Genomic DNA, 14690 nt, shown 5'->3' on the forward strand with positions numbered 1-14690 from the left:
TGGCTGGGGGGTGGGGGGGGGGGGGGCATGTCAAAAACTTTCCACCATTTTGCAGACGTAATAAACAGATTGTCTCGTATTCGGCTGCTGGCATCAGGTGGTTTGAATAGTTGCTGATGCCTTCCTTTCATGTTGTGGCGTAGAGAGAGATTGAGAGCAAGCAAGAGTCTGTGGACGAGTGCCAGAAGTTGGCGGAACAGAGCTGCACTTCCCTCAAGGTAGATCACATGATGCAAACGTACTTTGAGGCGAGTACGTCTGTATTCATGAATGAACTAGAACGCCACTCAGTAGAGCGCATACTCCCGCCGTGGGTTTAGTTGGAATAATACGTTTTGTTTAACATCACCTCTCCCCAAAACAATAAATGAAAAAGAAAGTAAACCCTAACTGTCAGAGAATTTATTTTGATATATCTCGGAATTAGAGGAGAAAAAAAATCATTTAAGAATAAGAATAAAAGCTTTAATGCAGTAAAACAGAAAAAATCTTTCCCAAAAAAAATTCCCAAAAAAATTCCTGGATCCGGAATAATATCCTGAGCTTCACCAAAAACTAATCAATTCTTCCTTATCCCAAGGGCAATCATCCCACCAACTTTCATCCAAATCCGTTCAGAACTTTTCCAGATATCTTGTTCACAAACACACGAACATACGAACACACACACACACGGACGGACACGATCGAATGCATTACTCCCTAGCGGGAGTAATAAACCTGACAATTAGAGCCAGAACCAGAATTATTTATTTGGTCCGGGAAGCCCATGTGAGGTTTCTTCTTCTTCAGCCCATCACAACCCTGGGTGAATATGCGATCTTTTTTTTAAAAGTTGGAATTTTGCCAAATCTGTTTTTTTCGTTTGTTAATATACCTCAGCCATTGACAAATCTGGAACTAAGTCTTTATACGTTCATCAAATACTGACACCGCGATTGACATTCGCTGAGCTAAATGTTGATATCTCTTCTGAGGTTAAAAAAACAAAAACAAAAAAACATTTAAAGTATTATACGTATCAAACGATACATTTTATTAAACGGGGAAACCTAATACACACTGTTTGTTTTAAAATGACAGAATATGTCTTTATGAGAAGAAAAAAAAAAGAACATTGAAGACGACGCTGCTAAAAAAATACACCGCTCTAACGCATAACCACGACTTTAAACTACAGTTACAACAAATATGAAAACTATTTTCATATCACAATGTTAAATATAGAATGTATAGAAGATAATGTTAAAAAAAAATGAGCCCTATCTTCCAATGGTAAAGAAATCCTTCAAAAAATTCCAGGATCGGGAATAACATCCTGAGCTTCACCAAAAACTAATCAATTCTTCCTTATCCCAAGGGCAATCATCCCACCAACTTTCATCCAAATCCGTTCAGAACATTTCCAGATATCTTGTTCACAAACACACGAACACACACACACACACACACACACACGGACACGAGTGAATGCATTACTCCCTGGCGAGAGTAATAAAAGACAAATTAACACGATTGGATCTTTTTCTTAGACCTTTATACATTTTAAATGGAGCTCGTTACATCCGGAACTTAACAAAACTGACTGTTTTTATGACTTTCTGATCTTTATCTGCAGGACTATGAAGTACTCCTGCTGACTTACAGGACATTGTTAGAGGAGCATCACCCACCTCAATTCTGGCCGAAGCATCTGGAGAACCCGACTGATTACATCATGCAGAATGTGAGTTCCTTCACAACTTCAAGTTAAATGGGACACTGATAAATTATTTTTTGTCCTCTGCCCTTCCGACAAGGTTCGAGACTGGGAACATTTAAAATGAGCTCCGACTGACCGACCGATCACCGTCCATGTATTTTTGTGTACGCGATATTTCAAAAACTGTTGAACATTTAGCTTTAATATTTCAGATATCTATTTCTCATGATGTTATCTCAACCTGATCAGATCACCGCCGTGATTGGCTGAATTGTGTTGCCATGGCAACCATCTCAGTAACTTAGCTTGTGAACACGATATTTGAAAACCGTTCAAGATTTACCTTTTATATTACACGGATCTATTTCCTCATATCACCCAAACGGCTGGGGACCTCGAGTATCATCTCCTTGTTGTTTATACATTTAATCTATTTGTCCCATAGGAAAAAAAACAAAAATAGTTCTGAAGTTGTCCCAGATAAAAACTAGAACGGCGCTTGGTAGAGCGCATACCTCCGCCAGGTTGAACTGTTTATGTTTGTATCTCACCGATAGGCCGGATCTGGATTCAAACCTGAACCAAAATCTAATCGGCTTATTCTTGTCGCCTAAACAACTCGTCCACCAAGTTTCGTCATAACTCCTCCATAACTTTTTAAAATATCGTGTTATTTATCGTTTTTGGCCCGATCTCTCAATGGTGAAGAATCACAAATTCGACTAGCCGGATCCAGAACCGGATCTTCACCAAAATCGAATCATTTCGTCCTTGTCACATATTTTCGTCCGAATCCGTCGACAACTTTTTGAGATATCTTGTTCACAAACAGACAGACAGGGGTGAAAACATAACCTTCATCCACCTTCGGTGGCAAAGGTAATAAAACACTTGCTTTGATGCATTAGATACTGATACTGATCCATGTTGGCAAGGTTTAATGGATCAGGACCTCGTGTTTCTTTGGGTTGTGTCATTGGTAAGCACAAGTCTATTTTAACAAAACTGGACTATGTCCAGCTGAGTTTTTGTCGACACCCAGTGTCCGTCGTCTGTCTGTCTGTCTGTCGTCTGTAAATAATTCGACTTCTGCACTCTAAAAGCTACAAATATCGATGAAATTTGATGAAACTTGTTATGCAGCATCTTTAAGACATAAACTAGTTTGGGATTGCATTTTGCGTTGCACGCCCAAAAATGTGAGCGGCAGGACGGCCATATTGAAAAATCAATTTTTGTCATATATTTTTTGCACATATAAACTATATCGTTTGTGGTTCTATTATGCATATTCTAACCATATTGATATAGACCAGTTGAGTTCAGGTTCCCTGGAACCTCTAGTTTTATGCACCAATTACAATGTGTAGAGCAATAGCTGTATATGTGTTTTTACATTGTCCTCGAGCGGCCAATCGTTCCTCCATAGTGGACTGATTGCGAGTTTTTATATGTACCTTAAACCTTTGCAAGTGGTCAACTCGGTAGGAACAATGGAGTTTTTGCAAGGCTAAGGTCAAGGAGTGGTCAAGTAAGACTTGGGGGAGGGGGAGAGGGCTGTCATTGCACTTGGACACTTATCATTGCACCTTTTGATGAGAAATACAAGATGGCGAGCACTGACAAGTAGTCACATACAACAAAAATGCTGGCCTTGCCACATCATCGTCATCATCATCTCGCTTGCCCTGGTCCTCTGTGATATGTAGAAATTAAAAAATAGCCACCAATCGTTTTGAATCAGACTACGGCGGCCATTTTTTTCTAACCTACAGAGGTGTTCCGAGCACATCTCTTAATTGTTTGCTACACTTGCCCAGCAGCTAGCTGGCATGCGGCTTGCAAAGCGGTTGATACAGAACGGTTGGTTTGACAAATGATAGCAAGCCACTTGCTAACGGATCATACCACTGGGCTCTGCTGGGCCCAATATTTGAATGGATGGGGCAGTGACCAACAGGTTTTTTTTTTTTGGTTTGTTTTTTTTGTATACAAGATCGAGGCTCATGTAAGAGCTAACAATGATCACAAAAAGACAACCGACACATAAAACATGAAACGTATGATAAAGGGAGTGGGAAAACAAGATGGAGAGCAGGGACAGCGGGAGATCTGTGGGGGGGAGGAGGCATGGGAAGGGGGGGGGGGTGATGAAGTTAAGGAAAACATCGCCATATCCCGAAAGCATGGAGGATTCGTAATCTTCGATTCAGGAATTGGCCATTGGACTCGCCATGCTTGTCACTCTCATGTAACTGACATTTCCTCAACCTCCATATTGTGGGTCCCATTACACCTATTTTATTAAACTTTTTCTTAATTCACATAAATCTGCCATCTTTTTCACATTTCATTAACGAACATGCATGCGAGTTTCATAACCTGCAGCCCAACTTTTTCTTAATTGTGAAGGATTGTTCCAAATCATATTATTTAGAGAGATAATGCACATATTTAACTTGTCTAGAACACATTAGTGTTCATATTTTTATTACGTATACAAATATTGTGGATTCTTTGATTTCATCACCCTGACTCCATGCTCCAGATATGGCCCTTTCCTCCCCTCCCATCACACCTATCTATTTCTAAACCTCTTCGCCTCCCTACATTTCCCTCCCTCTATTATTTTTACCCATATCAGTCCATAGATAATAGTTGATGGCCCCTTTGTATTTTGGTTAATTATCTGCATTATTCTGCCTTGTTCCCCCTGCTCTGTTATTTAACGCAGTACATGGACCTGAGGACGCGCCACACCGCGCTGCTCGGCACCTTGTCCCAATTCCTCAAGTTTCTTACTGAGGCACAGAAGAGGGACCAGGAGGACCAGGTGAGGGCCAGAGTGGCACTTGCGTTTTGGATTGTCCTCCGAACCGTTGCTTCCTGTTTAGTAATGCAGATACTTTTGTCGATAACTTTCGATAACGTTCTTCCTCCAAATGGATTACACCTCACGTTTTTGTAACTGGCCTTTTTCTTTGCTCTCATTTCCCATCATGCCCTGGTGATGTGTGCAGTTTTTCCGTGCAGTTCAGGATGTAGAACTGTCTCTTCGCCACACACAGCAACAGTTGCTTCACAAGTACACTTGTGACCTGAGCACCGTGCCTGCCCACCTTGAAGCATTGCTTGCTGATCGACAGGTATGACAATTTTGATTTATAATCGCTGAAACTCCCACAACCAGTCCCCCTCGATTTGTTTTTGTTATGTCTGTATCTCAACACTTGCCCAACCTTGTGGTTACCTGTCTTTATTTGTATCAACTCTCTCTGCCACCCATTCTTACTGAACATTCCAATCTTCACCTCCCCCTCGCTTTGTGGCTCTCTCTGCCCGGATTCACATTCGGTGCTGCCAAAACAACCCGACAGCAAGGATCACACTGGATGGTTTGACTTTTTGCCTTCCTAGTGGTTCTGTGGGCAGGAAATTGGAATTTTGTCAGGATTTCAGGAATAATTTGCCTACTTTTCACGAAAGACGGAGTGAATCGTTAAAGCCCCCCAACTAATTCCAGCAGAACACCGAGTCGAACGCCCATCCTAAGGACTGAGCACTTTACGATGCAACCCTACGAAGCACCGATTTTTTCATTTATAGTCAGGTCAGGAATCCAACCGAGACGAGACAGCTCAAAGGTAAGTGCGCCATCTCCACACCATCCTGTTGGATATCTTCGCCTTTGAATGAAAAAAATGAACCACCTTAAGGGCCATTTTTTCCCCACAGAGCAGGGGTTGGCCTTTTTCGGGCACCGTGGGCCGCTTTTTGAAGCAATGTTTTATGGCCGGATGCCCTTCCTGCCGCCAACCCTGTTAGTTGCCTCTTGCGACACACAGGGAATTACCATGAACTGGTACTCAATTTGCCGACCTCGGAAGGATGACAGGCTGAGTCAACCTCCCTGGCGTTAATTCAGCGATCGACCGGGATTCGAACCCAGGATCCTCCGATCCCAACCCGGCACCCTAACCGCTAAGCCAACACCAGGCTTCTTCACCTTTATTCTTCAAATATCTAGCTTGGACACAGACTCGGAAAAAATGTTAAAAAACTGATGCATATTTTTATGCCTCCTCAGCCAAATGTGCCGGAGGCATTATGTTTTCGGATTGTCTCTCTGGCTGTGCGTCTGTCCGTTGTGTTTTCGGGTTGTCTTTCCAGCTGTGCATCTGAAGGGATTTAAATGAAGCTTGAGACAATTATGGATTGTAATACAAAGATGAACTGATTCAATTTTAGATTCAACAGGTCAAAGGTCATGTGCCCTGTGAAAATAATTTTGCAGACCATAACTCGAGTTAGAAGCATCTGATTTTGTCTCTCCTCTGCTTATTTGACATTTCTCTCTCATGCGCTCTCTCTCTCTCTCCCACAACAACAACAAACAACAACAGGCATTTTAAGGCCATTTTCCCTGCGAGAGCGGGGGTTAGCCTTGTGGTCCCCATGACAATCTTCTCCATTTTGCCCTATTTTCTGCATCTCCCCTTGTTAACCCCCTTGCCCGCATTTCTTCTTCCACCATCTTTAGCCAAGTCTTTCTCGGTCTTCCCCGTCCTCTACTTCCTTCTACATTCATTTCCATCACTCTTCTCAACCAGTCACTTTCATCCTTCCTCAACACATGACCAAACCACCTCAACCTGTTCCTCTTCACAGCATCCATCACAGGCTCTATTCCCATCATCTTTCGCAATTCATCATTTGTCTTCCTCTCTCTCAACGATACTCCGCACATCCACCGAACCATTCGCATTTCCACCCTTTCCAGCCTTCGTTGCTGCTCTACATTCATGACCCATTGACCCATGTCTCGCTCCCATAAATCATAACACTTCTCACACATGCAGCATACACCTTTCCCTTCAGCTTCAACGACACTCCCCTCCTCATCAGCACGCCACTCAGTTCCCGAAACTTCTTATTATTATTCCACCTCTCTCTCTCCCACAGGTCACCATTAATTTTTCATGTGACCTTTAATTGAGATCAAACGTAACAGTGGGTTGTCATCCATCTAATATGCAATTTGCTTCCGTGTTGAAATCATTTTTGCAGGAAGAAGATGTGTTTTTGGAGATCCAGAAGAACATTAGCCACCTGTCTACAAAAGCACAAGCTCCAGCTGAGAGGGACACAATAAGCAGGTGAGATTAAACTTTATAGGATCCACACAAACTGAACTTGCTTGTTTGACTCTCCCAGCTGAGCACTTAGCTTGTGTTGCTGGACTCTCAGATTCAAATCCCATACACTAATGCGAGCGCTTACAACCAGGCAGCCCTTGAATCCCCCAAGCTGTTACCTACATCACTGAAGGTGAACAGAGGTTATGTTTTCACCCCTGTGTATGTGGCTGTTTGTCTGTGTGTTTATCTATCTGTCTGTGAGCAGGATATCTGAAAAGGTTATAGACGGGTTCAGACGAAATTTGGTGGATGAGTTGTGTAGGTGACAAGAAGAAGCCAATTCGATTTTGGTTAAGGTCCGCATGCAGATCCGGCTCTCAGTGGGATACAAAATGTAAACTGTTCAGCCTGGTGGAGGTGCGCGGTCTACCAAGTGCCATTCTAGTTACCATCTGTATTATTACCCTGCGCTCTCGAAGCGAAAAGCGGGGTTAAGCATTCAGATGCGTACGTGTGCTGTGTGCCGTACGAGTCTGCATTTTAAAAAGGAATTTCCTCGGCAACCGTTGGTCCGATTGACATGAAATTTTCACCATAGGAGCGCCTCCTCCCGTATATTTTTTTAATGATAATTATGATGTCATTTTGGAAAAAACGAAAAACGTTGCACCTCTGTATCTCCGAAGCCTCCACATGGAAAACAAGAAAGAGCAATCGGAGATCGCAGACCCTCACCAGGATGTGTTTTTTTTAAGGCTTTTGTGTCAAAACAAATATGGCGGCCGAAACACGTGACCGATGACATCATTATTATTTTTTTCTCCACCAATTTATCCCCAGATGACTCTCAATAAATTTCATCTGATCGGATGAAGTTCTGTACTTGTCGAATTACAACGTCATAATGGAGCCACCTAAGTTTCCCTACCTATCTAATCTGCATCACAGTCAAGACAAACAACTGAAGTATAAATTTCCTGTCACAGCCAAAATAAAGGTTGATAAATATGACATCATATGTGATGTGGTCTGGCAGCCATACTGGATCTAAGCAAAAATCTTTGAAAACATTCTCCTCTTAAACTGCTTAACCGATCAATGCCAATCTTTAACTAATTGATCAACTACCCATGGGAAATGTAGTTTGATAAAAGTGACATCATCAGTCACTGGTCTGGCAGCACATCAAAAAACCCTTAGAAAACAGAAGAGTTGGCTTGCACCAAGTCCTTCTCAAGACTGCGCAGGGTAAGTATTCTATGAATACCATCTAGTTTAATCTGCTTTCCCCTTCTTCATCGGGAACTTTGGAGGCACCTCTGTACAATAACACACGTGATTATGCATCACCACCATCTCTGTTTTACCCAGAATTCTTAGACCAGCACTTCTGTATAACTTAATTGCTTAGGGCAGACAATGCAATTGTACAAAATTTCAGCATTTAAGTTTTACATGTTATGAAATATCAGGTCCATATCCACCTTGAACTGCTCTCCTATGTTCAAGCTTCTGCACGACCCTTAGATCACTGCAAAATAAATTTGCAATAACTTGGTATTGTATTCAATACTATTATTGTATTCTATACTTTGTATTCTATATTGTATTCTATATTCTATACTTCAATACTATACTTTGTATTATTGTATTCAATAACAAAACAAGAAATGTTAAAAGGAATTTGGCAGAGGGGCCATGGAAAAAAGGAGGAAGATATCGAGTCAGCGTGCTCACGGTGGTTTTATTGCTGTGTGCTTCTGATCCAGGATTGACCAGTTGTACAACACCACTGTGCAGCGCTGGCATGAGCTGTGGACCAGACTCCAGGCCGTACAGGCCTGGCAAGTGCTTCGCAGAGACATTTCCCTGGTGCTGTCCTGGACCGTGGACTCTGTATGGGTCTCACAACATCAGCAGAAAGCACAATATGTCAGCAAATAATTTGGTTTTAAGGCGGAGTATGTTATAGCATGTCTAAACAGCGAGTTGAGCTCAGCATTTGATGAACTTGTATACAAACATTTTCCTTATTGCCCCCAGTGCCTATAACATCTGATTCATATATGTGAGTTGAGGGGTGGGGGTTCTTCCCTTATCTTGACCAAGCAACTTGAATAATAAGCATGGTGACAGGTTCCGTGACAGAAATTTAGCAACACATGAACAAAGTCGTCAAAATGATCATAAAAGACAAGCAAGTCTGGTGTGAAGTTGAATGAGGTGTTTGTTTGTGTGTGTGTGTGTGCGGATGTGCAGCTCAAGAAGCTTCCACCACAGCAGTCTGAGGAGCAAATGTGTCATTTGGAGGAGCACTACAGACGGCTTGTACGTTTGGGAGAGCGCACCGAGGTGCTAGAGCCCGACGAGCTTTGCCAAGCAGAACGCGATGTCACCGCTTGTTGCAACCACTTCCGCAGTTTGAAAGACTCTGTGAATAAAGGTGATCTTGACTCGTCACAACGGAATGTTTTCATCCTTCCTCAACATATCCTACTGCACCGTCTGTACAAAAGTGCACAACACCTGATGCATCTGTATAGTACTAGAAAGACTGTCATGCAGTGCACAACTCACTGTTTGTGCAGCTGTTTTTATGCTTCCGCCCCCGAAGGTGGCCGGAGGCGTTATGTTTTCGGGTTGTCCGTCCGTACGGGCTAAACCTAGTTTTTCTCAGCAACCACATCTCCAATTGAGACGAAACTTTCAGGATAGGAGTGACAAACATGCAGAATGTTTGTATGATAACTGTGACGCCATAGGTCACGTGGTATGGCAGCCATCTTGGATTAAAAGCAAATAAAAAAATTATTTCTCAGAAACCGCTGAATGGAAAAATTTGAAACTTACCACATTGTCAAGTACTCCCAATGGGGAACAACAGCATGATAATGATGACATCATAGGTGAAGTGGTATACCAGAAAAAAAAATGTTTTAATCAAATGCCTTAACCTAAAAATCTGAAATTGCATTCACATGATCTGTGACCCATTTGTATTGAAATATTAAATTTATGACATCATAGGTCACATGGTTTGGCAGTCATATTGGATTGAAGGAAAATATTAAATAATTCTATCTCTGAAACCGCTTATTCTATCAGTGCGCGAAATTTTACAAATGTCATCCAACAGCACTGTTGCATATAGCTTTAAAATGATGGTCATGGGTCACGTGGTTTGGCAGCCATCTTGGATAGAAAAACAAACCTTATCCGATCAACATGAAACTTCACAAACGTGATACCCTACCCATACATATGCAGAGTGTACTTTTTTTTTTTAATGTCATATGTCACATGGTTTGGCAGCCATATTAGCTTGAAAGCCGATATTTTAAAATACCCCTTCTCTGAAACCGCTTCACCGATCGATGTGAAACCTGTCATGGCTGGTGAAAATGTGATACTTGAAAACAGCTGAAGGGATTTAAATCAAACTTGTTTAATTTTTATGATGGTGAACGGAGGGCATCTACCTGTTGTGGGACTATGCGGAGGCATATTGGTGACACAGTCGCATTGCTCTAGTTACTTGTGTCTTGGTGGGAATGTTGTTGTCTACTCTAATAACTTTTACATCTACATTTTAAATGGACATATTTACAGGTTGACTGTTGACTCTGGCATGTATGGCAGAACAAAAAGACGAGGAAGCATGTGAAGTGTCTTTGCAAGAACTCAGGAAGATGGAAGTGTGGACAGAAAGTACCAGGAAGCATGCAGAGCAGCTAGTTTCTATGAGTTTGCATGGTGATCATGTGCAGGAGAATGTCCAGCGCATCAAAGACCATGCAGTGAGTTTGTCTTTTCGGTTTGCGTTCACATGATGACGCTGTAGGTGTATTTACATCAGCTCGTTGCAAATGATGTTACCTGGAACCAAGAGCATCCAAAAAACAATTATGGTCTCGCATCATGGAAGCAAACGTAACATTAATTGCCTTTTATTATTATTTTTATTTTTTTAATGTCTCACACAGTCCCACCTCATGTCTTGTATGCCCTGCCAGGTCCTGTGTGATGAAGTGCAGCAGATTCATTCAGATCTGCGATGCCTCGTGCAGAACTACAATGCTTTGGGAACCTGCCACAGCCATTTTGCATTGCAAAGCCAGCTTCGGCTTGCGGAGCAGCGTGTGGTCCATTTGTCCAACTTTGTGGCTCTTGTGACAGAAGAGTAAGTTTGAATCATGAAACACCTTGAAATCTGGTCATTTTGGTGAAAAAAAAAATGCACTCTATTACCCTTCGAATGCAAACATTTTAATCGAGGTGTTTTAAGGTATTTGAATAGAGCCTGATGGGCTCCTTTCTTTGTTTGTGTTCATGTTTAGGTTACGAGCAATGGATGAGGTACTGAAGGATGTAAGAGCGACAGACGAACTTGTTTGGTCCTATGAGAAACAGCTGTGTGAAGCTGCCCTTCTTCCTTGTGAGATGGAGGCTCTTCAAGAACTATGCAACCATTTGACGGTATAATTTCATATCATCCTCAATTAGGAGCAGTTATGCACAGAATTGGAAAAAATCTTGATTTATATCGAGGTTAAGGTTGTTTGTTGGGAGAAGGTATTGTGGCTGTAGTAAGTTATGGCTTCACATTTTCACCCCTCAGCCCAAATTGGGCTAAGGGGTATTGTCATCACGGGCGTCGTCCGGGCGTCCGTCAACTTTTGGTTTCCATCAATTTCAACGAGAACGGCTTGTCCGATTAAATCCATTTTTGCAGTGTGTGTTGGGGTTGAGTAGAGGAAGGTTCATGGGCGCGCTGCGATTTTCAATATGGCCGCCACGGCAGCCATCTTGAAATTGGTTTCCATCAATTTCAAGCAGAACGGCTTGTCCGATTAAATCCATTTTTGCAGTGTTTGTTGGGGTTAAGTAGAGGAAGGTTCCTTTCGAAAATGGATGCGCTGCGATTTTCAATATGGCCGCCACGGCAGCCATCTTGAAATTGGTTTCCACCATGTATGGGCTGAGGGGTTATGCCCGCTTTGCGGTGCTATTTGTTTTTCTTGTAATCCCCTCTGCGTTGTGCTCTTCGCCTGATATGCAGCGATGGCAGCAGCAGTTGGCGTGTCGGCCGGACGCTTTCCGGACACTCCAGGAGCGGCTGCGTCTGGCGGGCCAACTCAATGAGAGGTTGAGTGCAGTGCATGGCCAGCTGGACCCGAACCTCTCGCAATGCATAGAAGAACAGCAGCAACTGCAAGAACGTTGGTGTAATCTCTGCAATCAGACCAGAACCAGGTACAAGGTTAGATGCTAATGCAAGTTATGGAGTTAAGTCGGCAACAAATGCTTCATGGCCAAACAATCCTGCTCCAGATTTGTGTCCAGATAGCTGTTCAAATTTTGATTGCCTCCTCCCCAAATACCTTGTTTGGAATTTCATCAGCATTTGGTGCTTTTCCAAGGTTCTACGTATCTCACATTCGATCACTATCGGTCCTTGCTCATATTCTCTTTATTTGAAGTTTCCCATCATATTGCTATCTTGTTAGCATGGAGTTCCGGTATAGTCCTTCCATCTTTCTTTCACCTGTTTCTACCGTCAGATATTTTCCAGGACCCTAATCCTAGACCTAAACCATTCTGTGATATCTGTGATGTAAAAAAAAAAAAAAAGAAGAAGGATCTCTTGTGTTTCCTGCTCTGTTGACACTTTATATCTCTTGGAATGCCTCTTTTAAATGTCCTTGTCTTTCCTAGCTTGTCGTTGGTGCATTTAGCTGCTTCATGTCCTCTCTTGATGCGCCTTTGATTGTCATCTCTCTTCTTCTGTCTGCAATATTTATTGCCTCTTCTGAGAACCATTTATCCTTCCTCTTTCTACTGCTTTTGGGATGTTCGTTTCGGCCTCTTCTTTTACATTTCTTTGACCTATTGCCACAATTTATCTGGCATTCTGTCAACCAAGTCCAGCTCTGCAGACTAAAACATTATTATTATTATTTAAACCTTTATTGCATATTATTTGGATATGTTGTAAAAGTCACATCTGGTCAGACATTTTGAATTTTCTTTTCTACGTTTCTATTTTACTTGTAGCTTAGCCACAGGGAGTTCATGATCTGTCCCACACTCTGTGCCTGGTAGAGTGTTGGCAGATTGCACAGTACTTCTCCATCTTCATTGATTTGAATGTCATCAAATGTTGCCCATCATGTGAAGCTCATGTGTGCAGTCTGCGTTTGGGTTGTGTGCACCATTTGTTTACAATTACGAGATCATTCTCCACACAAAACTTTCGCATTCGCTTCCCTGACTCATTATGGATACCAACTCCATGATTTCCTGAAATCTCTGGTGCTCCTGCTCTTTCAGGTTTTGCATTCAGTCTCCCATAATAATGAAAACATCTCCTTCAGGCCCCTGTTCTTCCAGTTCCTAAAACTTTCCATAAAACTCTTCCACATATTCCTCATCTACTGCAGAAGTGGAGCATATATCTGAATGATGGTGGTGTTCACTGGATGTCGTTTCAACCTAACAGATATTAACCTATTGTTGCGGATCTCTAACGCCGGCCTCCCCCTTATCAAGGGGGGATTAATCCCCTTGTCTTTTATCTAGCCGACGCGATCCGGGGCTATCACGTTCCTTCCGGTCGGTGTTAAATAGGGTTGTAAGCCGAATTAGTCTTATTACCTAAGTACTAACACCGGCCGTGAAGCAAGGAAATAACCCCACCCGAACCACGGTTTCAGTGGACACGCTGAGCGATAGCGAGCTGCGATTCGGGCCGTTAACAGGTACTAAACCCGATTGGAGTGGTTCCTAGTCGTGCCACGCTTACCCAATTGAGAAATCACTAAGACGGTCGAATCAGGAAAACAGGAAAAACAAGGAATTTATTACACACTTTGTACAAATAAGAAGAGGAAGAGAAGAAGAAATGTACAGTGAAGAGGAAGAAGCAGCAGAAACACCAGGGCAGCCTTATACAGTCTTATACTTATCCCTGGACACGGGCCCGTTCACACTCAGTCACACTCTCAGACTCACTCACACGGGGTTTGTAGATGGTCGGGTTGAGGGTCCACCGATGGCGTCCACAGCTCGCTCCGGTCCCCGACTCGTACCACGAAGCAGATGGTGATGGTAGACGGCAGGCAAGATCGCCCCGTGTCGGTGGCGCGGATCGGACAATTATATGGGGGGGATCGGTAAGCTGGCGATTATACTGGCGTACGTAATAGTTGTACCGGCGCCTTATATGCGCTCCCGGTATAGTTCGGTACAATGCGCCACTTGCACAATGCTTTCCCAATGATGTCACCAAAGCACCTTTCCCAATCGACCTTGCACAACAATGCAATGCGCTCCAACCAAGTCCACGTCCTTTGCCACTGCCGTATGCACACGAGTCCTTGAATACTTGTCACAGCGCGTCTCTCCTCATAACTCGAGCGCCTGCCTCTCCCTTCTCATAACTGAGGTGGGGGCCTCGCGCAAAGGGTTTTATTGCCACGCCCAGCGAACCCTCTGGAACCTCTAGCCACACCCTGTCAGGCGATCTCACCCAAGCCCTGGTTGGTTGTTGGGGTCTTACCGGCTCCGCCCTTGATGTCTGCCTGACGTGGCCACACCCCCACCCTTGCGCTCCGCCCCTTTTCCAGGCCTTACCTCGTGGCATTTGGGCTGGTTCGAGCGAAAGCGCAAGGGCAGCGAACGCTACTGGCAAGCAAGGTGCAAAGACCAAATTGAGGGAAATGGAAGGAAAACTCTCCTCCGAGGTGGAATTTGGAGGGTTTGGTGGCAAAATGGAAGGGAGTCTACCTTATTTGATTTACACAATGCAGATGATTTACTAGGGAAATGGCCTTATCCTAAACACATACTAT

The 14690-nt window shown here is 43.2% G+C and overlaps 1 protein-coding gene across 1 annotated transcript in view; it reads left to right on the plus strand.

Annotated features, from left to right (window-relative positions):
- The window catches only part of LOC137436568 (uncharacterized), a 159179-nt gene that overhangs the window by 123459 nt on the left and 21030 nt on the right, over positions 1-14690 (plus strand). Inside the window, exons 31-41 of the mRNA XM_078786260.1 lie at positions 144-218; positions 1619-1726; positions 4437-4535; positions 4723-4848; positions 6770-6858; positions 8610-8736; positions 9100-9283; positions 10480-10637; positions 10854-11020; positions 11178-11316; positions 11900-12093. Coding sequence (XP_078642386.1) covers positions 144-218; positions 1619-1726; positions 4437-4535; positions 4723-4848; positions 6770-6858; positions 8610-8736; positions 9100-9283; positions 10480-10637; positions 10854-11020; positions 11178-11316; positions 11900-12093 — 1466 coding nt within the window. The remainder of the gene's footprint in view (positions 1-143; positions 219-1618; positions 1727-4436; positions 4536-4722; positions 4849-6769; positions 6859-8609; positions 8737-9099; positions 9284-10479; positions 10638-10853; positions 11021-11177; positions 11317-11899; positions 12094-14690) is intronic.

This window comes from Myxine glutinosa, chromosome 11 (assembly GCF_964187855.1).
Source record: "Myxine glutinosa chromosome 11, kmMyxGlut1.1, whole genome shotgun sequence".
NCBI classification, from domain to species: Eukaryota; Metazoa; Chordata; class Myxini; order Myxiniformes; family Myxinidae; genus Myxine; species Myxine glutinosa.